This window comes from Procambarus clarkii, chromosome 55 (assembly GCF_040958095.1).
Source record: "Procambarus clarkii isolate CNS0578487 chromosome 55, FALCON_Pclarkii_2.0, whole genome shotgun sequence".
NCBI classification, from domain to species: domain Eukaryota; kingdom Metazoa; phylum Arthropoda; class Malacostraca; order Decapoda; family Cambaridae; genus Procambarus; species Procambarus clarkii.
Genome location: NC_091204.1, coordinates 22,620,087 through 22,645,426, shown reverse-complemented (window position 1 = coordinate 22,645,426; position 25,340 = coordinate 22,620,087). Strand labels below are relative to the sequence as shown.

The 25,340-nt window shown below is 37.9% G+C and overlaps 1 protein-coding gene across 2 annotated transcripts in view; it reads left to right on the top strand.

Annotated features, from left to right (window-relative positions):
• Window positions 1-25,340, top strand: part of LOC123756277 (methyltransferase-like protein 27) — a 262,560-nt gene that overhangs the window by 70,976 nt on the left and 166,244 nt on the right. For both annotated transcript variants that reach the window (XM_069305544.1, XM_069305546.1), the window contains exon 2: window positions 13,983-14,105. In XM_069305544.1, coding sequence (XP_069161645.1) covers window positions 13,983-14,105 — 123 coding nt within the window. The remainder of the gene's footprint in view (window positions 1-13,982; window positions 14,106-25,340) is intronic.

The window sequence follows — 25,340 nt, the reverse complement described above, 5'->3', positions numbered from 1 at the left end:
AACAGGAGGGGATATTAATAGGGTATTAAAAGTATCAACACAAGACAGAACAGAAACAATGGGTATTGAATAGAAGTGTTTGTAGAAAGCCTATTGGTCCATATTTCTTGATGCTTCTATATTGGAGCGGAGTCTTGAGGTGGGTAGAATATAGTTGTGCAATAATTGGCTGTTGATTGCTGGTGTTGACTTCTTGATGTGTAGTGCCTCGAAAACGTCAAGCCGCCTGCTATCGCTGTATCTATCGATGATTTCTGTGTTGTTTACTAGGATTTCTCTGGCGATGGTTTGGTTATGGGAAGAGATTATATGTTCCTTAATGGAGCCCTGTTGCTTATGCATCGTTAAACGCCTAGAAAGAGATGTTGTTGTCTTGCCTATATACTGGGTTTTTTGGAGCTTACAGTCCCCAAGTGGGCATTTGAAGGCATAGACGACATTAGTCTCTTTTAAAGCGTTCTGTTTTGTGTCTGGAGAGTTTCTCATGAGTAGGCTGGCCGTTTTTCTGGTTTTATAGTAAATCGTCAGTTGTATCCTCTGATTTTTGTCTGTAGGGATAACGTTTCTATTAACAATATCTTTCAGGACCCTTTCCTCCGTTTTATGAGCTGTGGAAAAGAAGTTCCTGTAAAATAGTCTAATAGGGGGTATAGGTGTTGTGTTAGTTGTCTCTTCAGAGGTTGCATGGCTTTTCACTTTCCTTCTTATGATGTCTTCGATGAAACCATTGGAGAAGCCGTTATTGACTAGGACCTGCCTTACCCTACAGAGTTCTTCGTCGACTTGCTTCCATTCTGAGCTGTGGCTGAGAGCACGGTCGACGTATGCGTTAACAACACTCCTCTTGTACCTGTCAGGGCAGTCGCTGTTGGCATTTAGGCACATTCCTATGTTTGTTTCCTTAGTGTAGACTGCAGTGTGGAAACCTCCGCCCTTTTCCATGACTTACATCTAGAAAAGGCAGCTTCCCATCCTCTTCCGTCTCGTAAGTGAAACGCAGCACGGAACTCTGCTCAAATGCCTCCTTCAGCTTCTGCAGATGTCTGACATCAGGTACCTGTGTAAAAATGTCGTCAACATACCTGCAGTATATGGCCGGTTTCAAGTTCATGTCGACTAAGACTTTTTGCTCGATGGTACCCATGTAGAAGTTTGCAAACAGGACACCTAGGGGAGAACCCATGGCGACCCCATCTACTTGCTTATACATGTGCCCATCCGGGCTCAAGAAGGGTGCCTCTTTAGTACAAGCTTGGAGTAGTTTCCTCAGAATACTTTCTGGCATGTCAAGAGGAGTACAGGCTGGATCACGATACACTCTGTCGGCTATCATTCCGATTGTCTCGTCCACAGGTACGTTGGTAAACAGCGATTCTACGTCCAACGAGGCTCTTATCCCTGTGGCCCGTGTGCCCCGCAGTAAGTCCACAAATTCCTTTGGAGACTTCAGGCTGAAGGCGCAAGGAACATAAGGAGTCAGCAGGCCGTTGAGTCGCTTTGCCAGTCTGTACGTGGGTGTGGGTATCTGGCTAATGATTGGCCGAAGTGGGTTTCCAGGCTTGTGCGTTTTGACATTTCCATACGCCTATCCAGGTTTATATTCCCCAATGATCTTTGGCAGGTGGAGTCCGGATTTCTTGGCGTTATGAAAGAAATCCTAGTAAACAACACAGAAATCATCGATAGATACAGCGATAGCTGGCGGCTTGACGTTTGCGAGGCACTACACATCAAGAAGTCAACACCAGCAATCAACAGCCAATTATTGCACAACTATATTCTACCCACCTCAAGACTCCGCTCCAATATAGAAGCATCAAGAAATATGGACCAATAGGCTTTCTACAAACACTTCTATTCAATACCCATTGTTTCTGTTCTGTCTTGTGTTGATACTTTTAATGCCCTATTAATATCCCCTCCTGTTCTGTCTTGTGTTAATGCCACATCATCCTTACCACCTCACTCAAATGTAGATATAAAATCAGAGATACGTTCTAATCAGTTGTTTATTTGTGAAGTCTTTGAAAATGTAATAAGTTTTACGAAACGCGCCCGTGTCGCGTCAGACTAGAAATAAAAATGAATTTTGGAGAAGTGATTTTTTATTTACCTCCAACAGTGAAGCGTAATGTACGAAAGATTGAGAAAATTTGTGTTAGAATTATTAATCTTACTTTTTCGGTCATATTTAATAATATATGTCTACAGGAAAGACTGCTACCAAAATATACTAATATATATATATATATATATATATATATATATATATATATATATATATATATATATATATATATATATATATATATATATGTCGTACCTAGTAGCCAGAACGCACTTCTCTGCCTACTATGCAAGGCCCGATTTGCCTAATAAGCCAAGTTTTCCTGAATTAATGGTTTTTCGTCTACCTAACCTACCTAACCTAACCTAACCTAACTTTTTCGGCTACCTAACCTAACCTAACCTATAAAGATACGTTAGGTTAGGTTAGGTATGGTTGGTTAGGTTCGGTCATATATCAACGTTAATTTTAACTCCAATAAAAAAAAATTGACCTCATGCATAATGAAATGGGTAGCTTTATCATTTCATAAGAAAAAAAATAGAGAGAATATATTAATTCAGGAAAACTTGGCTTATTAGGCACATCGGGCCTTGCATAGTAGGCTGAGAAGTGCGTTCTGGCTACTAGGTACGACATATATATATATATATATATATATATATATATATATATATGTCGTACCTAGTAGCCAGAACTCACTTCTCAGCCTACTATTCAAGGCCCGATTTGCCTAATAAGCCAAGTTTTCCTGAATTAATATATTTACTATAATTTTTTTCTTATGAAATGATAAAGCAACCCTTTTCTCTATGTATGAGGTCAATTTTTTTTATTGGAGTTAAAATTAACGTAGATATATGACCGAACCTAACCAACCCTACCTAACCTAACCTAACCTATATTTATAGGTAAGGTTAGGTTAGGTAGCCAAAAAAAGCTAGGTTAGGTTAGGTTAGGTAGGTTAGGTAGACGAAAAAACATTAATTCATGAAAACTTGGCTTATTAGGCAAATCGGGCCTTGAATAGTAGGCTCAGAAGTGCGTTCTGGCTATTAGGTACGACATATATATATATATATATATATATATATATATATATATGTGTCGTACCTAGTAGCCAGAACTCACTTGTCAGCCTACTATGCAAGGCCCGATTTGCTTAATAAGCCAAGTTTTCATGAATTAATTGTTTTTCGACTACCTAACCTACCTAACCTAACCTAACCTAACTTTTTTGGCTACCTAACCGAACCTAACCTATAAAGATAGGTTAGGTTAGGTTAGGTAGGGTTGGTTAGGTTCGGTCGTATATCTACGTTAATTTTAACTCCAATAAAAAAAAATTTACCTCATACATCATGAAATTGGTAGCTTTATCATTTCATAAGAAAAAAATTAGAGAAAATATATTAATTCAGGAAAACTTGGCTCATTAGGCAAATCGGGCCTTGCATAGTAGGCTGAGAAGTGCGTTCTGGCTACTAGGTACGACATATATATATATATATATATATATATATATATATATATATATATATATATGTCGTACCTAGTAGCCAGAATGCACTTCTCAGCCTACTATGCAAGGCCCGATATGCCTAATAAGCCAAGTTTTCCTGAATTATTACATTTTCTCTAATTTTTTTCTTATGAAATGATAAAGCTACCCATTTCATTATGTATGAGGTAAATTTTTTTCATTGTAGTTAAAATTAACGTAGATATATGACCGAACCTAACCAACCCTACCTAACCTAACCGAACCTAACCTATCTCTATAGGTTAGGTTAGGTAGCCGAAAAAGTTAGGTTAGGTTAGGTTAGGTAGGTTAGGTAGTCGAAAAAACATTAATTCATGAAAACTTGGCATATTAGGCAAATCGGGCCTTGCATAGTAGGCTGAGAAGTGCGTTCTGGCTACTAGGTACGACATATATATATATATATATATATATATATATATATATATATATATATATATATATATATATATATGTCGTACCTAGTAGCCAGAACACACTTCTCAGCCTACTATGCAAGGCCCGATTTGCCTAATAAGCCAAGTTTTCATGAATTAATGCTTTTTCGACTACCTAACCTACCTAACCTAACCTAACCTAACTTTTCCGGCAACCTAACCTAACCTAACCTATAAAGATAGGTTAGGTTAGGTTAGGTAGGGTTGGTTAGGTTCGGTCATATATCTGCGTTAATTTTAACTCCAATAAAAAAAAATTGACCTCATACATAATGAAATGGGTAGCTTTATCATTTCATAAGAAAAAAATTAGAAAAAATATATTATTTCAGGAAAACTTGGCTTATTAGGCAAATCGGGCCTTGAATAGTAGGCCAAAAAGTGAGTTCTGGCTACTAGGTACGACATATATATATATATATATATATATATATATATATATATATATATATATATATATATATATATATATCGTACCTAATAGCCAGAACGCACTTCTCAGCCTACTATTCAAGGCCCGATTTGCCTAATAAGCCAAGTTTTCATGAATTAATGTTTTTTCGTCTACCTAACCTACCTAACCTAACCTAACCTAGCTTTTTTTGGCTACCTAACCTAACCTTACCTATAAATATAGGTTAGGTTAGGTTAGGTAGGGTTGGTTAGGTTCGGTCATATATCTACGTTAATTTTAACTCCAATAAAAAAAAATTGACCTCATACATAGAGAAAAGGGTTGCTTTATCATTTCATAAGAAAAAAATTATAGTAAATATATTAATTCAGGAAAACTTGGCTTATTAGGCAAATCGGGCCTTGAATAGTAGGCTGAGAAGTGAGTTCTGGCTACTAGGTACGACATATATATATATATATATATATATATATATATATATATATATATATATATATATATGTCGTACCTAGTAGCCAGAACGCACTTCTCAGCCAACTATGTATGGCCCAATTTGCCTAATAAGCCAAGCTTTCATGAATTAATGCTTTTTCGACTACCTAACCTACCTAACCTAACCTAACCTAACTTTTTCTGCTACCTAACCTAACCTTACCGATAGAGATAGGTTAGGTTAGGTTAGGTAGGGTTGGTTAAGTTCGGTCATATATCTACGTTAATTTTAACTCCAATAAAACGAAATTGACCTTATACATAATGAAATGGGTAGCTTTATCATTTCATAAGAAAAAAATTAGAAAAAATATATTAATTCAGGAAAACTTGGCTTATTAGGCAAATCGGGCCTTGCATAGTAGGCTGAGAAGTGCGTTCTGGCTATTAGGTACGACATATATATATATATATATATTAGTATATTTTGGTAGCAGTCTTTCCTGTAGACATATATTATTAAATATGACCGAAAAAGTAAGATTAATAATTCTAACACGAATTTTCTCAATCTTTCGTACATTACGCTTCACTGTTGGAGGTAAATAAAAAATCACTTCTCCAAAATTCAATTTTATTTCTAGTCTGGCGCGACACGGGCGCGTTTCGTCAAACTTATTACATTTTCAAAGACTTCACAAATACACAACTGATTAGAACTTACGTCTCTCTGATATTATATCTACATTTGAGTGAGGTGGGAAGGATGATGTGGCATTAACACAAGACAGAACAGGGGATATTAATAGGGTATTAAAAGTATCAACACAAGACAGAACAGAAACAATGGGTATTGAATAGAAGTGTTTGTAGAAAGCCTATTGGTCCATATTTCTTGATGCTTCTATATTGGAGCGGAGTCTTGAGGTGGGTAGAATATAGTTGTGCAATAATTGGCTGTTGATTGCTGGTGTTGACTTCTTGATGTGTAGTGCCTCGCAAACGTCAAGCCGCCTGCTATCGCTGTATCTATCGATGATTTCTGTGTTGTTTACTAGGATTTCTCTGGCGATGGTTTGGTTATGGGAAGAGATTATATGTTCCTTAATGGAGCCCTGTTGCTTATGCATCGTTAAACGCCTAGAAAGAGATGTTGTTGTCTTGCCTATATACTGGGTTTTTTGGAGCTTACAGTCCCCAAGTGGGCATTTGAAGGCATAGACGACGTTAGTCTCTTTTAAAGCGTTCTGTTTTGTGTCTGGAGAGTTTCTCATGAGTAGGCTGGCCGTTTTTCTGGTTTTATAGTAAATCGTCAGTTGTATCCTCTAATTTTGTCTGTAGGGATAACGTTTCTATTAACAATATCTTTCAGGACCCTTTCCTCCGTTTTATGAGCTGTGGAAAAGAAGTTCCTTGAAAATAGTCTAATAGGGGGTATAGGTGTTGTGTTAGTTGTCTCTTCAGAGGTTGCATGGCTTTTCACTTTCCTTCTTATGATGTCTTCGATGAAACCATTGGAGAAGCCGTTATTGACTAGAACCTGCCTTACCCTACAGAGTTCTTCGTCGACTTGCTTCCATTCTGAGCTGTGGCTGAGAGCACGGTCGACGTATGCGTTAACAACACTCCTCTTGTACCTGTCGGGGCAGTCGCTGTTGGCATTTAGGCACATTCCTATGTTTGTTTCCTTAGTGTAGACTGCAGTGTGGAAACCTCCGCCCTTTTCCATGACTGTTACATCTAGAAAAGGATGGGAAGCTGCCTTTTCTAGATGTAACAGTCATGGAAAAGGGCGGAGGTTTCCACACTGCAGTCTACACTAAGGAAACAAACATAGGAATGTGCCTAAATGCCAACAGCGACTGCCCCGACAGGTACAAGAGGAGTGTTGTTAACGCATACGTCGACCGTGCTCTCAGCCACAGCTCAGAATGGAAGCAAGTCGACGAAGAACTCTGTAGGGTAAGGCAGGTTCTAGTCAATAACGGCTTCTCCAATGGTTTCATCGAAGACATCATAAGAAGGAAAGTGAAAAGCCATGCAACCTCTGAAGAGACAACTAACACAACACCTATACCCCCTATTAGACTATTTTACAGGAACTTCTTTTCCACAGCTCATAAAACGGAGGAAAGGGTCCTGAAAGATATTGTTAATAGAAACGTTATCCCTACAGACAAAAATCAGAGGATACAACTGACGATTTACTATAAAACCAGAAAAACGGCCAGCCTACTCATGAGAAACTCTCCAGACACAAAACAGAACGCTTTAAAAGAGACTAACGTCGTCTATGCCTTCAAATGCCCACTTGGGGACTGTAAGCTCCAAAAAACCCAGTATATAGGCAAGACAACAACATCTCTTTCTAGGCGTTTAACGATGCATAAGCAACAGGGCTCCATTAAGGAACATATAATCTCTTCCCATAACCAAACCATCGCCAGAGAAATCCTAGTAAACAACACAGAAATCATCGATAGATACAGCGATAGCAGGCGGCTTGACGTTTGCGAGGCACTACACATCAAGAAGTCAACACCAGCAATCAACAGCCAATTATTGCACAACTATATTCTACCCACCTCAAGACTCCGCTCCAATATAGAAGCATCAAGAAATATGGACCAATAGGCTTTCTACAAACACTTCTATTCAATACCCATTGTTTCTGTTCTGTCTTGTGTTGATACTTTTAATACCCTATTAATATCCCCTGTTCTGTCTTGTGTTAATGCCACATCATCCTTCCCACCTCACTCAAATGTAGATATAATATCAGAGAGACGTAAGTTCTAATCAGTTGTGTATTTGTGAAGTCTTTGAAAATGTAATAAGTTTTACGAAACGCTCCCGTGTCGCGTCAGACTAGAAATAAAAATGAATTTTGGAGAAGTGATTTTTGATTTACCTCCAACAGTGAAGCGTAATGTACGAAAGATTGAGAAAATTCGTGTTAGAATTATTAATCTTACTTTTTCGGTCATATTTAATAATATATATATATATATATATATATATATATATATATATATATATATATATATATATATATATATATATATATATCGTACCTAGTAGCCAGAACGCACTTCTCAGCCTACTATGCAAGGCCCGATTTGCCTAACAAGCCAAGTTTTCATGAATTAATTGTTTTTCGACTACCTAACCTAACTTTTTCGGCTACCTAACCTAACCTAACCTATAAAGATAGGTTAGGCTAGGTTAGGTTCGGTCATATATCTACGTTAATTTTAACTCCAATAAAAAAAATTTGACCTCATATATAATGAAATGGGTAGCTTTAACATTTCATAAGAAAAAAAATTGAGAAAATATATTAATTCATGAAAACTTGGCTTATTAGGCAAATCGGGACTTGCATAGTAAGCTGAGAAGTGCGTTCTGGCTACTAGGTACGACATATATATATATATATATATATATATATATATATATATATATATATATATATATATATATATATATATATATATATATATATATATATAAATTGAATTGTTCGTTTGTTCAAAATCGTTAATCTCCGAAAGTTCTTCACCGATTGCATTGAAATTTTCAGCACAATGTTCCATTCGCATCCGAGCTGGTTTTTATATACATACTATATAGACGTGACCGTAAAAAAAAAAACATGCTTTTTCTGAAAAACTGTGTTTTTCATGTGTTTTTTCATGTGAGGGAAATCTTCGAAACCTCTTTACTGATTGCTTTGAAATTTTGACACAATATTGCATTTGAATAGGCGTGTAATTTTATATATCTACTACAGACATCCCTCACCAGTGACAGGAAAAAACATTCTAATTTTGAAAAAAAACAGCGCCATCTGTTGGACGTAGGAGCAACACACGCTGTAATCTCCAAAAGTTCTTCACCAATTGCGTTGAAATTTCGACACAACGTTGCAATCAAATTTTATATACCTACTATATAGATGCCACCTCTGTGACAGGTAAAAACATGCGGTTTGGAAAAACAGCACCGTCTGTTGCACATAATGGCAACATGAACGCTGTACTAAATATGTCACGAATTCCATTTCAATATTTCCGATTGCATCGATAAAATTTATTTTCATAGATTTCTATATATTTTATTTTTTCTTGAATTATTTTGTGTGACATTGTGTTGGAATTGAGCTGTGTTGTTTACCATACCTTTCATTTTGTAAGTATAAGTATAGATGCCACACCTGTGACAGGTAAAACTGTGCTTTTTCTTGAAAAAGAGCGCCATCTGTTGCATGTAAGATCAACGCACATGCTATACTAGATATGTTACAATTCCATTTCAGTGTTTCTGATTGCATTGATAAATGGAATTTTCATAGATTTTGATTTATTTTCATTTTGATTTAATTATTTTGGGAGAAATTGTGGTGGAATTGAGCTGTGTTGTTAACCATACCGTTCATTTCGTGAGTATAGTTTATTTTTATATTTTTTCATATTTTCATTTAATTTTTTAACTGTTTTTCTTATATTTCAGTGATTGGAATATCAGATCAACTTGATGTTCCAAATTTTATGATGGGAACATCAGACCATTGGGAAGGCATCTGACGAGGGAGTGGGGAATGGTGGGGATGACCAGGGGATGGAAGTTAGAGATGGCGAGGAGAACGAGGGGAAAAGGGAGGGGTAATGGTGGGGAAGGACGCGGGGACAGGGGAATTTGAGATGGTAGGGACGAGGGGATGGGGGAAATAAGAATGGTGGGGAAGACAAAAAGACGGGAGTGAGGCATGAAAGGAAGAGGGCATGGTGGAGTTGGGAATGGTTGGGAGGTCGAGGAGACGGGTGAGGGGAAAATGCTGGGGAGGACTGGGGGACAGGGAAGGTTGCTGTCCTTCAGGAAGGTTATATATATATATATATATATATATATATATATATATATATTTATTTATTATTAAATATGACCGAAAAAGTAAGAGTAATAATTCTAACACGAATTTTCTCAATATTTTGTTATGTATCCTTTCACTGTCGATGGTAACTGAAAGATCAATTCTCCAAAATTAATTATTATTTCTAGTCTGACGCGACACTTGAACGCGTTTCGTAATAACTTATTACATTTTCAATGACTTTAGTTTACACACACACAACTATAACCTGCAAACACTAAACAGAGTTTAAACAGCTTTTATTTTATACCTGCATTTGGGTGAGGTGATATGTTACAACAGTTTTGGATGAGATAAAACAAACTTTCAACACAAGACAGAACACGAAACAATGGGTATAATATTGGGTAAGTTAAAGGGAAGAATGGAAGTAACTGCAAAGGGCCTATTGGCCCATATATCTTGATGCTTCTATATTGGTGTGGAGTATTGAAGTTGGTAGAATATAGTTGTGCATTAATTGGCTGTTGATTGCTGGTGTTGACTTCTTAATGTGTAGTGCCTCGCAGATATCAAGCCGCCTGCTATCGCTGTATCTATCGATGATTTCCGTGGTTTTTGTTAAGACTTCTCTAGTGTTTGTCTAATATGGATGACAATTGTAGAGTTTTTGTTGATCTACAAGGAGCATTTGATAAAGCCAATGGGGAAGTAATCTTATACGAATTAGCCAATCTGGGAATAACAGGGAGATTGTTACACTGGATAAGGGATTATCTACAAGGCAGAAAAGGTCAGGTGTATTATCAGGGATGCATGTCTGAGGAACGGAGGTTTCAGTTAGGTACCCCACAAGGGGAAGTATTAAGTCCCACCTTATTCAATGTATTAATGAACAGATTAGCATCAGAAATATATCCTCCAGGGGTCACGACGATCATATATGCTGATGACATTCTTATACAAGGCACTTCCGGGAACAAAATTCAAACTGCTCTTAACATACTTGGTACAACCTGTCACAAGTTAGGCTTAGTTATAAATGCAGATAAAACCAAATATGAGTATAGGAAACGAAGAAATATAACACTTACTCTAAATGGTGTGGAACTGAGCCGTGTTCAGAAGTACAAGTATCTGGGCATGTATGTTGGATACACATGTGAGAGTAAGAATGCTGAAATAAATCATATCAGCACCTTATGTAAAGCCCGTCTGCATCCTCTAAAAGCACTGGCTTTTTCTGGTAAAGGTGTTGGGGTACCTATCTTACGGATGTTATACATAAGCACTGTTCGGTCCCTGATAGACTACGCAGCACCCGTTTTGTCTTACACAGGCCAAGGCAGAATTCAAAAAATAGAGCTGATACAGAACGAGGCTATGAGGGTTATTCTTGGATGTCAAAGAAATGCAATGATTGAAATAATGAGAATGGAATTAAATTTACAGAGTGTGTGTGATAGAGTCCGTGACATTAACACTAGAGTAGCTATTCGTTTCACGCGGAGAAAAGGAGGGGATAAGCTGTTTGAGAGCGTTCAGACCTGCTTGAGTGACGTACACACTTCCAGGAAACTGAGGGAGACACGCTACACGAGGGGATTAGCTCATGACCTCAGGGAATACGATGTACTTGACTGCTGTAAACCCTCTCGACAGGGTAATATGTCTGCTCCCTGGAAAGTACAGAAAATAGACGTCGAAATTGTACCCTTCAATGTGAAAAAGATTCATCATGAACCGGGACAATTACGGTGTATGTATGGAAGCATGATATCCCGGTTACCAAGAGGCAACAGTTTACATGTATATTGCGACGGGTCGGTGGCGGAGGATGGCAGGGCAGGGTGTGGTGTCCTAATAAGGGAATATACGGAGTTTGGGACTGTGGACAGGAAAATTGAACTCCGGCTTAGTAATTATATATCATCCACACAAGCTGAACTGCAGGCCATTCTGGCGTGTTTGGAGGAAGTACGTCATGACGACAAAAATGTTTTTGTGTTTGTCGATAGCCGAGGAGCACTGGAGTCCTTAAACAGTCGAAACCCAGTCTTCATGTCTATAGTTGAGGATTGTGAGAGAAGAATAGCTGAGATACAGCTGAAAGGTCATAGTGTGAAATTCATGTGGATTCCATCTCATGTTGGAATAGTGCTCAACGAGGTGGCGGATGACTTGGCCAAACGTGCCACATCAAAACCACAAATTGACATTGAATGTGAATTCACAATGAGACAAATAAGAAGCAAAATCAGAAATATTCAGGCACAGGCAGGAGTGGAGAGGAGAGGGATAATGTATGAGAGAAGTCTAACCATGCAACACTACATGTATGTGAGTCAAAACACCCTTTTCACTTACGGTAAAAGGAGAAATGCTTGGAGTGACTCTGTGTACATGCGGCTCAGGCTTGGGTACAAATATTACTGGGAATATGGGATAGGCGTTCATGATAATGACACGAAGTGTAAACTATGTGGTATGTTAAGGTCTCACACCCTTGCCCATTATGTTCTTGATTGTCCGTTGATTAATGTATATAGAAACACTGAGATAAGGACTGTTCCTGAGCAAATAGCCTGGATGTGTCACAAAGGAAAGGTTGATGATATTCTTGAGAGATATAAGAATTTTGCACCAAGACTGTAATATTTTGTTGAATTATCCGTATAACTAGGTCATAAAAGTATTTGTGTACGTCTGATACCATACCACTTGTGAAGGAGGAAATGTACATGTTTATCTCTCAGAATGTTTGGTAACTGGTTTATTGTTTGTGATGTGTGTCTATGTATGTACTAACACGTTGTACTGAACGGGGTGAGAATAGCTTGAGCTACCTCATCCCTTTGTGTGTATTTTACCTCAATAAACTTATTTCAATTTCAATTTCAATTTCTCTGGTGATGGTCTGGTTGTGGGAAGAGATTATATGTCCCTAATGGAGCCCTGTTGTTTATGCATCGTTAATCGCCTGGAAAGAGATATTGTTGTCTCTTTCCAGGCGATTAACGATGCATAAGAGATGTTGTTTTCTCTGTTGGTAATGAGAGACTGGAGCAAGTATAAGGTTTATTCGCTACACACATATTTAAAATAAATTCAGGCCATCGCAAATATATCTATAAAGCACTTCGAACCATAGAAATGCAGGAAATTTTCACCGGTATTTTCACTGAATTCCACAGAAAATGGAATTTTTACTTTTGCAACAGAAAATGGTAGGAAAGCTAATGGGTGACTAGGGTAAAGAGTTTGAACCTAACTCTCCACACATATAAACATGTGTTTTTGTACTCATTTTTTAAATGTAAAGAGCACTGCAAGCTCATTTCTCTGGCAAATACAGTAAGGAACTCATTTTAGCACTAGAACGTAAACTGAGTTTCCTCATTCACAATATATACACGAGAATTATTTATTGAACATTCATCCCCCATCAAAAGACATGCAATCTCTGAAGCTATTTGGACAGGTTTTAAACCTCTAATAAGACCTCCCTCATATGCAGGCCATGTTCTATGGTTTGTTCTGTGAATGCGAAGTGCAGATGACACAGTCTGATTTGTCTCTGAGAACAACAGCTCACTCATGAAATTTAAGTCATGTTGTTCAGTTGAAACTAAGATAGTAATTAAGGTTTCATTTGTGTTATTATACTGTGGAGTGTTAGTTCAGCCATTCACATGGTGATTATTTTTGTTACCTGACTTTAGCCCACTAATAAATGGACCGGACACGTATTGTATATTTAGTATCTGTATGAGTGAGAATTAATTGTATGGTGTGTATGTAAAATATTAATGAGAGAGTTAGGTTAGTCTTTAAATTATCCTTTTCTGCCGTTTTCTGGTGCCATTAAGCAGGGATAACTCAACTATTCTCGAGCATCTTTTTTTCACTTAAAATATATAATAATCCTGGAGATGTATATAACTATTTTGGAGATGTATATAACCATCCTGGAGGCGATGTATATAACTATTCTGGAGGAGATGTATATAACCATCCTGGAGGAGATGTATATAACCATCCTGGAGGAGATGTATATAACCATCCTGGAGGAGATGTATATAACCATCCTGGAGGAGATGTATATAACCATCCTGGAGGAGATATTTTGTGCAATTTAATATTTTGGTGCTTTTTTGATCTGATGTGACGTTTTATTTGTCAAATGATGACGTTGGGTTTGTTTGATTCATCAGATGAGCAGCACGAGCGAGATGGAGGAGATTACTGGTAAGGTTCTGGCAGAGCTCCGTCAACCCGGTCAGGATCCCCATCAACTCATCGCTAAATACGATGAGTGGGGTAATATCTACGACCAGGTAATTGTAGTTTACATTTTTGTTATTTAGACTATTATTGTTAGTAACTTACTCGTTGTCTAGGACCCATAACATCATACACGTTGTCTAGGACCCATAACATCATACACGTTGTCTAGTACCCATAACATCATGCACGTTGTCTAAGACCCATAACATCATACACGTTGTCTAGGACCCATAACATCATACACGTTGTCTAGGACCCATAACATCATACACGTTGTCTAGGACCCATAACATCATGCACGTTGTCTAGGACCCATATACATCATGCACGTTGTCTAGGACCCATAACATCATACTCGTTGTCTAGGACCCATAACATCATACTCGTTGTCTAGGACCCATAACATCATACTTGATCATGATAAATCTCACATTGATTTGAACAAACTTATAAATAGTTCACTGGCTTCATTTTGTCATCAGTTTAACTTTTGACATTATAGTTTTAAGTGTAAACTTCGCAGAACAATTCTGTAACAGTTTACACTTATGTCGTATGTAACGTGTTTGCTTGTATTACAAGCTGCTGTAGCAGGGATAGTATTATATATATGCTGCTGTAGCTGGGATAGTATTGTATATATGCTGCTGTAGCAGGGACAGTATTATATATATGCTGCTGTAGCAGGGACAGTATTATATATATGCTGCTGTAGCTGGGATAGTATTGTAAATATGCTGCTGTAGCTGGGATAGTATTGTATATATGCTGTTGTAGCAGGGACAGTATTATATATATGCTGCTGTAGCTGGGATAGTATTGTATATATGCTGCTGTAGCAGGGACAGTATTATATATATGCTGCTGTAGCAGGGATAGTATTATATATATGCTGCTGTAGCTGGGATAGTATTATATATATGCTGTTGTAGCTGGGATAGTATTATATATATGCTGCTGTAGCTGGGATAGTATTATATATATGCTGTTGTAGCAGGGATAGTATTATATATATGCTGCTGTAGCAGGGATAGTATTATATATATGCTGCTGTAGCTGGGATAGTATTATATATATGCTGTTGTAGCAGGGATAGTATTATATATATGCTGCTGTAGCAGGGATAGTATTATATATATGCTGCTGTAGCAGGGATAGTATTATATATATGCTGCTGTAGCTGGGATAGTATTGTATATATGCTGCTGTAGCAGGGATAGTATTATATATATGCTGTTGTAGCAGGGATAGTATTATATATATGCTGCTGTAGCTGGGATAGTATTGTATATATGCTGCTGTAGCAGGGATAGTATTATATATATGCTGTTGTAGCAGGGATAGTATTATATATATGCTGTTGTAGCAGGGATAGTATTATATATATGCTGCTGTAGCAGGGATAGTATTATATATATGCTGCTGTAGCAGGGATAGTATTATATATATGCTGCTGTAGCAGGGATAGTATTATATATATGCTGCTGTAGCAGGGATAGTATTGTATATATGCTGCTGTAGCAGGGATAGTATTATATATATGCTGCTGTAGCTGGGATAGTATTGTAAATATGCTGCTGTAGCAGGGATAGTATTATATATATGCTGTTGTAGCAGGGATAGTATTATATATATGCTGCTGTAGCAGGGATATTATTATATATATGCTGCTGTAACTGGGAGAGAATTGTAAATATGCTGCTGTAGCTGGGATAGTATTATATATATGCTGTTGTAGCAGGGATAGTATTATATATATGCTGCTGTAGCAGGGATAGTATTATATATATGCTGCTGTAGCAGGGATAGTATTATATATATGCTGCTGTAGCAGGGATAGTATTATATATATGCTGCTGTAGCTGGGATAGTATTATATATATGCTGCTGTAGCAGGGATAGTATTATATATATGCTGCTGTAGCAGGGATAGTATTATATATATGCTGCTGTAGCTGGGAGAGAATTGTAAATATGCTGCTGTAGCAGGGATAGTATTGTATATATGCTGCTGTAGCTGGGATAGTATTATATATATGCTGCTGTAGCAGGGATAGTATTATATATATGCTGCTGTAGCTGGGATAGTATTATATATATGCTGCTGTAGCTGGGATAGTATTGTATATATGCTGCTGTAGCTGGGATAGTATTATATATATGCTGCTGTAGCTGGGATAGTAGTACATATATGCTGCTGTAGCTGGGATAGTATTGTATACTTGCCGCTGTACCGGGGATAGTATTTTATATATGCTGCTGTAGCTGGAATAGTATTGTATACATGCTGCTGCAGCTGGGTGTTGGGTATCTGGGGCTTTGACTCAAATATAGAATTATTTAATTATGATGATTAATATAAATAGCAGGACCACCCACTTTTGAGAAAAGAGTGAAAACAAATAAAAGTGATTATAAGATTGACACTTTAGAACCAGTGCCTATGTATGGTAACTTTTTTTTTTTTTTAGATATATACAAGAGTTGTTACATTCTTGTACAGCCACTAGTACGCGTAGTATTAAACAAACACTTAAAGAAAATGAATGGACTGTATTATTAATTGATTAAAGTTAAAAGCCTCAAATATCAACTTTGGGGTCGGGTTATTTCTAGAAGTTCATATATATCTAGGAACCAGTGTGGTTCGTCACTAGTTCATTAAAGGGTAAGTAAAATGTCAAATTCTGAACTAGAATGTAGATTTCAAAAACCATGAAATATTAAATAATCAATATATTGTAAGATTAATAAATCCTAAGAAATAATAAATGCAGACTCATTGAGTACTGAGCAGTAAATTATTGCGTTATATTATTCCTCATGACCATCCTACATATAAATACATATATAAATTAATAATAGCTTTATTCAAAATTTCTACGAAACATTATTTGTCTTAGCTGTAAGACGACTTCATTAAGTCCGTTTCGTTACTCGTCTTCGTGATCACAAGGTCCCAATAAGGAAGAAACACTAGTGGTGAACATCGTAGGTGAAAGAAGAAACTTGGGACATCCTCGTCTACATGTTGCAATCAGGGAAATTTGAGTAGCATTTGATTGGGCTATGAATTATGCCAATATTCATTGAGATTGGAATAAAAGGGAAGCATCAACTAAAATTGGGTTATTGATCTTCTCGTAACATAACAACAGGCTACCCACAAATACACAATCTTGAATGATGCATCAAACTAGAAAAGTATACTTAACTTGAGCATGTGAGAACACTATGGTCTGCCGATATAGCGTCTGCCAGTCCCTGATGTTCACTGCTGTGTACGTGTGATTACGGGCTGGGACTATAATACGCGTAATTAAACAGTTGAGTACTGTAGACCACGTGATGGTATTAAATGGCTGCCGTCTGTGGAGGCGGGTGTGCACCCCGCGAAATCTTGTGTTTAAATCCCACCTCCTTCCTCTCACCACGCTCGGTCTCGAGACGCTCATAGCGATCCCGGACGTAAACCATTTCGGTTTATTATTCATTATTTGGGGATCAGAAGGAGTAAAATCTAAACTATATCACCAATAAGTATTGGATAACAATACCCTTTCTCGTAAGGCAATTGATCTAATTAACATTGCACAAATTCAACGAGACGGGTTAACGTATTTTTACTTTACGTCACAGTAGTATTTTACTGGAATAATTAATTTAGTTAAATATCCGAGCTCAGTACGCATAAGCATGCAAAATGGTTATTTCCTTCATAAAGAACAATAATTTAAGAAAGAAAGAGTAATTAACTGAACTCTGTATGTTATGTTGAAGGCTAAAGAGAAACAATCCTCGCCCACATGGTTTTATTCTCAATCAATAACAACAACAACAAAACAGTTATCAGGTACATGAAATATTATTAACAAGATCATAAACAAAAGAGCATCTGCTCAAAACATGCTACCTCCAACATCTGTAGTACTCAATCCCTACATTCCTCGCCTTTTCAATAAACTCTACCCCTACAGGTTAAGTCTATCAGGCGGTCGTCTGATTCTTCCTGATTTTCTCAACTGGGAGTCCTGACCTGTTACTTCTGGGAAATATTCTTCTGAATTACTCCCTGTAGAGTCCATAGGGTTAACTGTATCCCCATTACCCTACGCTGCCCCTTGCTCTGCCTCCCGGTCTCCTGCAGGTGCTGTTACCCCTTCATTATTAGGATGGGTATCACTAGTTGCCCCACCCCCACCTGAAGGGTCTTCAAAATTCCCTGTGAACCTTGGCATGAGCTGATCGGCATGCCTTTTCCAATTAATGTTCCCTAAACTCTGAACTTGTACTGTGAAATTCCTGCGGCCCAAGACTTCCCTAATTTTTCCTTCTACCCAGGGCTTCCCCATTCCAAAATTCCTTGCATATACTGCATCCCCCTCGTTAAACAACAATTCCTCTCCCTGAGCTAACTGACTGGCCAAGCTAGTTACCAATTTCTCTTTATCGGAATCTGTCTTTACTGCTTCCACGTGCACTTTAAATTGCCTATTAAAAAGTAACTCAGAAGGAGATTTACCAGTAGTAGAATGAACAGTTTTCCTTTGATTATATAAAAATCTACAAAGCCTAGTATTAATAGTACCTTCCATAAACTGCTTTAACCCTTCTTTCAAGGATCTCGCTGCTCTCTCTGCTAGACCATTTGAAGAAGGATTATAGGGGCAGATGTTACATGTTTATTACCCTTTTTTCGAAAAAATTCTCCATTTCCACAGAAACAAAATTAAGGAGCATTGTCTGAGACAACCATGTCTGGTAATCCAATATTACAAAATGTTTTCCTTAGTAATTCACAAGTTACAGATGATGTGGTGGAATTACATACATGAACATCCAGAAATTTTGTGTATGAATCCACCACCACTAGGTAATATTTGTTATCCATAGGTCCCACATAATCTATATGAAGTCTAGACCAGGGTTTTCTAGTGCATGGCCAAGAAAGTACTGGGGTCTGTGGTTTCTGACAATTCTTAAAGCAAATATGACAATTTTTTGTTACCTCAGCAATATCCTGGTCTATTTTTGGCCACGAAACCCAACTTCTAGCTTCTGCTTTCATAGCATTTATGCCATTATGGCCTACATGCAGCTGCTCCAAAGTCTTACATCTTAGTTCCCCAGGCACCACCACTCTATTCCTATACAAGAGTACATCCTGGTGAATACTAAGGTCAGCCTTCACTGCAGCATACTCTGACAATAATAAATTATCATTCCAATCATATTTGACATATTTTATCAACAGATTTAATTTGGGATCTCTTCCTTCCTAATAGTCTGGAATGAAATATCCTCAAAAGACATAGATTCCACCAGGTTAACATACTCCACTGGAATACTGGAATTTAATTCTTCTGTCACAGGCAATCTACTTAATGCATCAGCTACTACATTATTCTTGTCTGGCTTAAACTCTAAATCATACTCAAACTGCGAGAGTAGTAATGCCCATCTTTGAATTCTAGCTTTGGCATTAACTGGAATCTGCTTACCTCTGCCGAACAAGCCTAGCAGGGGTTTATGATCTGTTCTAGCAAGAAATTTCCTCCCCAGCAGAAAATACCTGAGTTTTTTTACACCATATACCAAAGCTAAGGCTTCTTTATCTAACTGAGAATAATTCTGTTCCGCAGGAGATAATTTCTTGCTAGCAGCATATACTACTTTATCCTGACCATCTACTTTCTGTAGTAATACACAACCCACTCCTACTGAGGAAGCATCTATCTCCAGTTTTAACAGGAGTCTACCTGTAAAATTAGTGAGCACTGGAGAATTGATCAATTCCTGCTTAATATTCCTGAAGGCATTTTCCTCCCTTGCTGCCCACTTAAATCTAGCCCCTTTCTTCAACAATTCATACAAGGGTGCTAATTTTGTTGAAAAGTTCTTCACGAACTTACAAAAATATGTCACCATCCCAACAAAAGACTGTACTTCCCCAACTGATGTTGGGGCTGGGGCATCTACTATTGCCTCTACATTTTTGTGAGAAAGAGTAAAGCCCTTACCTGAAATATGGTACCCCAGGTATTCAATGGCCTTGGTCTTCAATGTGGTTTTACCCTTATTAATCTTCACATTGTGCTTTTGCAAAAGATTCAAAATTTGTTCTAATCTAGCATCATGCACTTCCTCAGTCTCCCCACATACAATAATGTCATCTAAAAAACTAGCCATACCTTCAATGTTTATTAACAACTGGGACACGAATCTCTGAAAAACTGCTAGAGACGAGGAGAGTACAAAAGGAAGTCTTTTATACTTAAATAACCCCTTGTGGGTATTAATCACTAACAATTTCTGGCTCTCCTCCTCTACAGGAATTTGCAAGTAAACATCTTTCAGGTCAATCTTAGAAAAAATTAACCCCCCTTGCAGACTACTGACAATAACTCATCTATCTTAGGTAAAGGGTACTTCTCACAGTGTATGCTGTTGTTCAGTTCCTTGAAGTCTGCACAGAATCTCAAGGATTTCCGATCTGCCTTCAACACTGGTACAATTGGGGCTGCCCACTCACTATGTGTAATTGGCTCTAAGATGCCTTCTGCCACATGCTTTTCCAGGGCTGATTTTACCAATTGCTTGTAATGAAGCGGCACTGTTCTTGCCTTGAAAAATTTAGGTGAAGCCCCATTTTGCAGGTGAATTTTTGCCACCATGCTATTAATTGGCTTATCTGCCTCCACTGAATATTTATCTAACATTTGTTAGGCACTTTTAATTGTTTTAACTATCGACAATTCATCTAGGCCCGCCAAGAAAATTCCCACTTTTTCCATGAGATCCTTACCACATAGGCTAGGATTATGTGAATCCATTACATAAAAATCTTGGACAATTTCTTTTCCATTATAACCTACTTTTGCCAACACCTTGCCATAGACCTTAATTGGTACATTATCATATGTACTTAATGATTTTTTACCTGGTTTTACATTCAGTTGCAAGGTATCTGCCCAATCTGTAGACAATGTTGACACTGCAGAACCAGTGTCCAGTTCCAAGGGAACTAACTTCCCATTAATTACAAAATTCACCACTTGTGACTTCACTGAACATACCTTTTCTTTCACCGAATATAGTCGGTTTTCCTCACCTGCAGCTTCTTCAGACTGGTTACCTTCCTCTACTGCCTTGACCACAGTACCCTCTACCTCTTATTTCCTGCATTCCCTGGTCGTCTTCTCTCCCAGGCCTTGCTGTTCCTGTTCAGATATTCCCTACACACTCTCTGCAAGTGTCCCACCTTGTTACAAATGTTGCATATACAGGCAATAAACTTGCACTTGCTACTTATGTGATTGTATCCACATTGTTTACATCTAGTCTGGCCCTTTATGACCATAATTTCCTGAGTAGAAGTCTTACTTCCAAAAGCCCTTTCCAGGTTCAATATCTTCTCGAGCACTGTCCATGATGTCATCGATTGTAGATCCAAGTTTTCTGCCACCAGGTTAGGGAAATAATTCTTCTTTTCCACTGCCATGAACAACTGATCCCTAACCCTGCCGTCCAACTGTGCTCCGAAGTTGCAGTGGTTAGCCAAAGCCTTCAATTCTGCGTATAAATCCTGTACGGATTCCTGCTGCTTTTTCGTCCTCTTTTGGAAATCCATCAAACTCCTGTGATATGAAGGTTTCACTACATAATGACGTTTAAACAGGGCAATCAGGTCTACATAGGTCTTCGTGTGGGGTAGCTCAGGTGCACACAAATTTCCGAGAACACTATAAACTTCAGAACCCAGTGAAACTAAGATTACTGCTTTCTTTTTGGTGTCCTCCTTAATCTCCCGGTACTGAAAGTTTGCTTCCAGCAGGCTGAGCTACAGGTCCAACGAGATCTTGGCAGTGTTTAACGGCTCCAAGTAGTAGCACACTCAACTGTTGTATGCGAAGCATCCACTCGTCCACACGACATACCCTGCTCTCACTTGATCCTCACACCACGTCTCGTACCCAGGCTCTCTGCCCGAGATGTCTGATCCTCGTCGCCACTGTTATGGTTGAAGGCTGAAGAGAAGCAATCTTCGTCCACATGGTTTTATTCTCAACCAATAACAACAACAAAAACACAATTATCAGGTACATGAAATATTATTAACAAGATCATAAACAAAAGAGCATCTGCTCCAAACATGCTACCTCCAACATCTGTAGTACTCAATCCCAACACTATATTTCTCCAACATGTGTGGGAGATTTCATGTTTTAGCCTGTCGTCGACACTTGGCATAATGATGGCTGGGAATTTTCTGGCTAAATTATGCCTTACTCTGTAAACGCTAACGCTGTTAATTCTACGCGTTAGTGTTATTAGTAATTACTTTGGGTTAATACAATAATGATGTTTTAGTGTTGGAAACTTTCCAACATAACTCTGGGGGAGGAATTCTCGGGTCGCAGTGCAATGTTAAATACTGACGTACCCATTCCGAAGTTATATTATGGATTAGTACGTTAGTAACGGATATCCCGAATATGTCAGACAGATAAGACTCTCAAGTCTTCTTAGGGAACTTATATTAAATGTTGATACATGAAATTATTAAGTTATCTGTAATCAAGAACGCTCTAAAGTTTACAGTACACTCAACAACTATGGTCACAGTGACATCTAATGGTTGCACTACGTAATTGCTGAATTGTAGGCAAACTCAGAAAATGTTCTCAAGAACTGATAACATTAATGTATAAATTGTAGTCTATATTATTATACAGAAATTAAAGTATTATTCACTGGGTTATTCAAGGTCAAGGAGACTTCGATGCTACAGCAAGGTCACTGTCTAGGGTCGCTGTGACTTGTAACTATTGAGTTACTAGACAATAACACATCACTGAGCATCATGATCATCCCAAACTCAAATGAGGAAATTTGATTTAATGTGCACTGCTGTGCAGTAGTCATTCTGACTTATGGTATAACTATGTTGCTAACTAGCTAAATTAGTATAATATTAGAGAACTGAAAAGGTTATTCATTAAAATCAAGGAAGATTCTGAGTCGACAGTGAGATTAGTAGCCTAGTCATTCTGACTTATGAGCTAATTGAATTGCAGCTCATAGGCTTGTCACTGGAAACTCATTAATACATCCTCAACTTTAGATGAGAAATTGAATTTATTAAATCAATCTCTATAAGTAGTCAACTGTATTCAATTGTTAGTACAGATTAGGCTGTTACTCAGTTGACACTAACTAAAGTCCCTAATACCTACCTAAATAGATGGTTTAAATTTCTAACCTACCTAAGTAGAGGACTAAGCTAATTGTGATAACTCACTAATTCTTAGTAGAGCTACTCTAGCTAAATTGTAAGCAATAATAATTGCAAGGTCAACAGGGTGAGCTATATTGAGCTCGTTAACAGGGTGAGCTATATTGAGCTCTTTAACAGTGAGCTATATTGAGCTCGTTGACAGGGTGAGCTATAGTGACATTGTTAAAATGGTGAGCTATACTGAACTCGTTAACAGAGTGAGGTATATTGAGCTCGAATTAACGAGGTGGAGCATTGTAACGTTCGATTATCATGGCGAGCAATATTGAGCTCGAATTCGCATTGGAGAACAATATAGTGCTCAATTATTACATTAATTCACAGGTCAGCTCGCGTTATTAGTGCAAAAACCTTTTTTGAAGAATAGCTAAGCATGGAATCTAGGCAGATGATTCTCTGGTGAGCAATGCTTGAATTAGCGCGGGAAGCATTGTAGCGTTCAATTATCATGGCGAGCAGTGTTCGTATTAGTATGGGAAACATTAAAACGCTCAATTGTTACGCTAACTCAGGGTTGAGCTATATTGAGCTCATTAAGCATGTTAGGTAACAATGCTTATGGTTTAATGGTAATGCATTAAGCGATGAAAAACCTAAGGATGCTGTAAATATAATTATTGCTACGATTAATCATATTCAAAGATAATTTGTAACTTTTCCCAACCTAAATGTTTCACTCTTTATTAGTTCTCTGTTGATTCACTTACTTATTGGTAACTTTGCCAATTTGCTTAGGCTGCGCTCCTACAAAAATAAGCAGAAACGAAAGAAAAACAGCTCAAACAAAAATTGATGCAAATATTTTCACTAACTCTTAGTGCAGAAAACGTTGAATTAATAAGGTTTTCTTGGCGAACCTTAAGCGCAGGCTATTATGGACCTTGGTCCTAGTGAATTTACAATTATAGAAGTTGCTTGATGACTTCGTGGTATTGATAAATTCAGGAATGCCAGATGCATTGGGTGCTAGATTCTCTAGCCTAATATTATTGATTACCTAGGGAGTGCTAGATTCTCTAGCCTAATATTATCGATTACCTAGAGAGACTGAGTGTGATCAATTATTACTTGTCGAGAATAATTCTAGGTCTGCAGTGGATTCAATGGCTTGGTCGCTGTGACTTGTACTTGTTTAGGTACGGACCACTGATTTTCCACTGAGAGCTATGTACTACATTTAATCTGGATTTATTACTCAGCTGGGATTCTCATTCAGCTTGTTGCTGGAGAATTGATTTACTGCTGACTAATTTATTATTGTTGGCAGGCATAGGCTTCTTCGGGTTTAAAAGTTTACCTGTCAGTAAGTAGCCACCTGCAGATTAGAGCATATTCATGCCCAATCGTTTAACATGTCCAGTGATGAACTGGTAATAGTAGTATGCTCCAACTAGTACATTTACATTGTTAAGGCGGTCAGACGTTAACTTGTTGTCAGCAAAATTAATTTCCCGTTCCTGCAGGAAGTGGGCTGTGTACCCCAGACCCTTAATATTTAGGTCAAAAGGTATTTGATCTACGACAATGGCTTGGATAGCCTTGACATGACTACCTAAACGTACAAGTGGTTGAACTACTGAGTATTCTTGGGGTCCTCGATTTATCATAAACCCTGACAGGTTTAATTTTACCTGTCTGATTGGTTGTAAATTGAGGGCCTCTGCCGCTTTCCGAGTAATGAAAGTTGTCTGGGATCCCTAATCAAATAGTCCACGAGTGGTGATCTTGGTCCCTTTGTTCTTTACTTGGAGCTGGGCAGTGGGCAAGGTTGCATCCACTTGAGATGCTGGTGAAATTACCCTGTACACATCTCGCACCTTGCAGCACTGTACAGGTGTAGATTCTCTACTTCCCATTCTAGGATTAATATAATTTGTCTTGACAAATTTGCAGAGTGCAGCATGATGCTTGCCCCTTCTACACCTATTGCAGCTGTTCAGTGGGATGTCACAGCTGTTAACATTATGTGATTTAAGACACCTAGTAC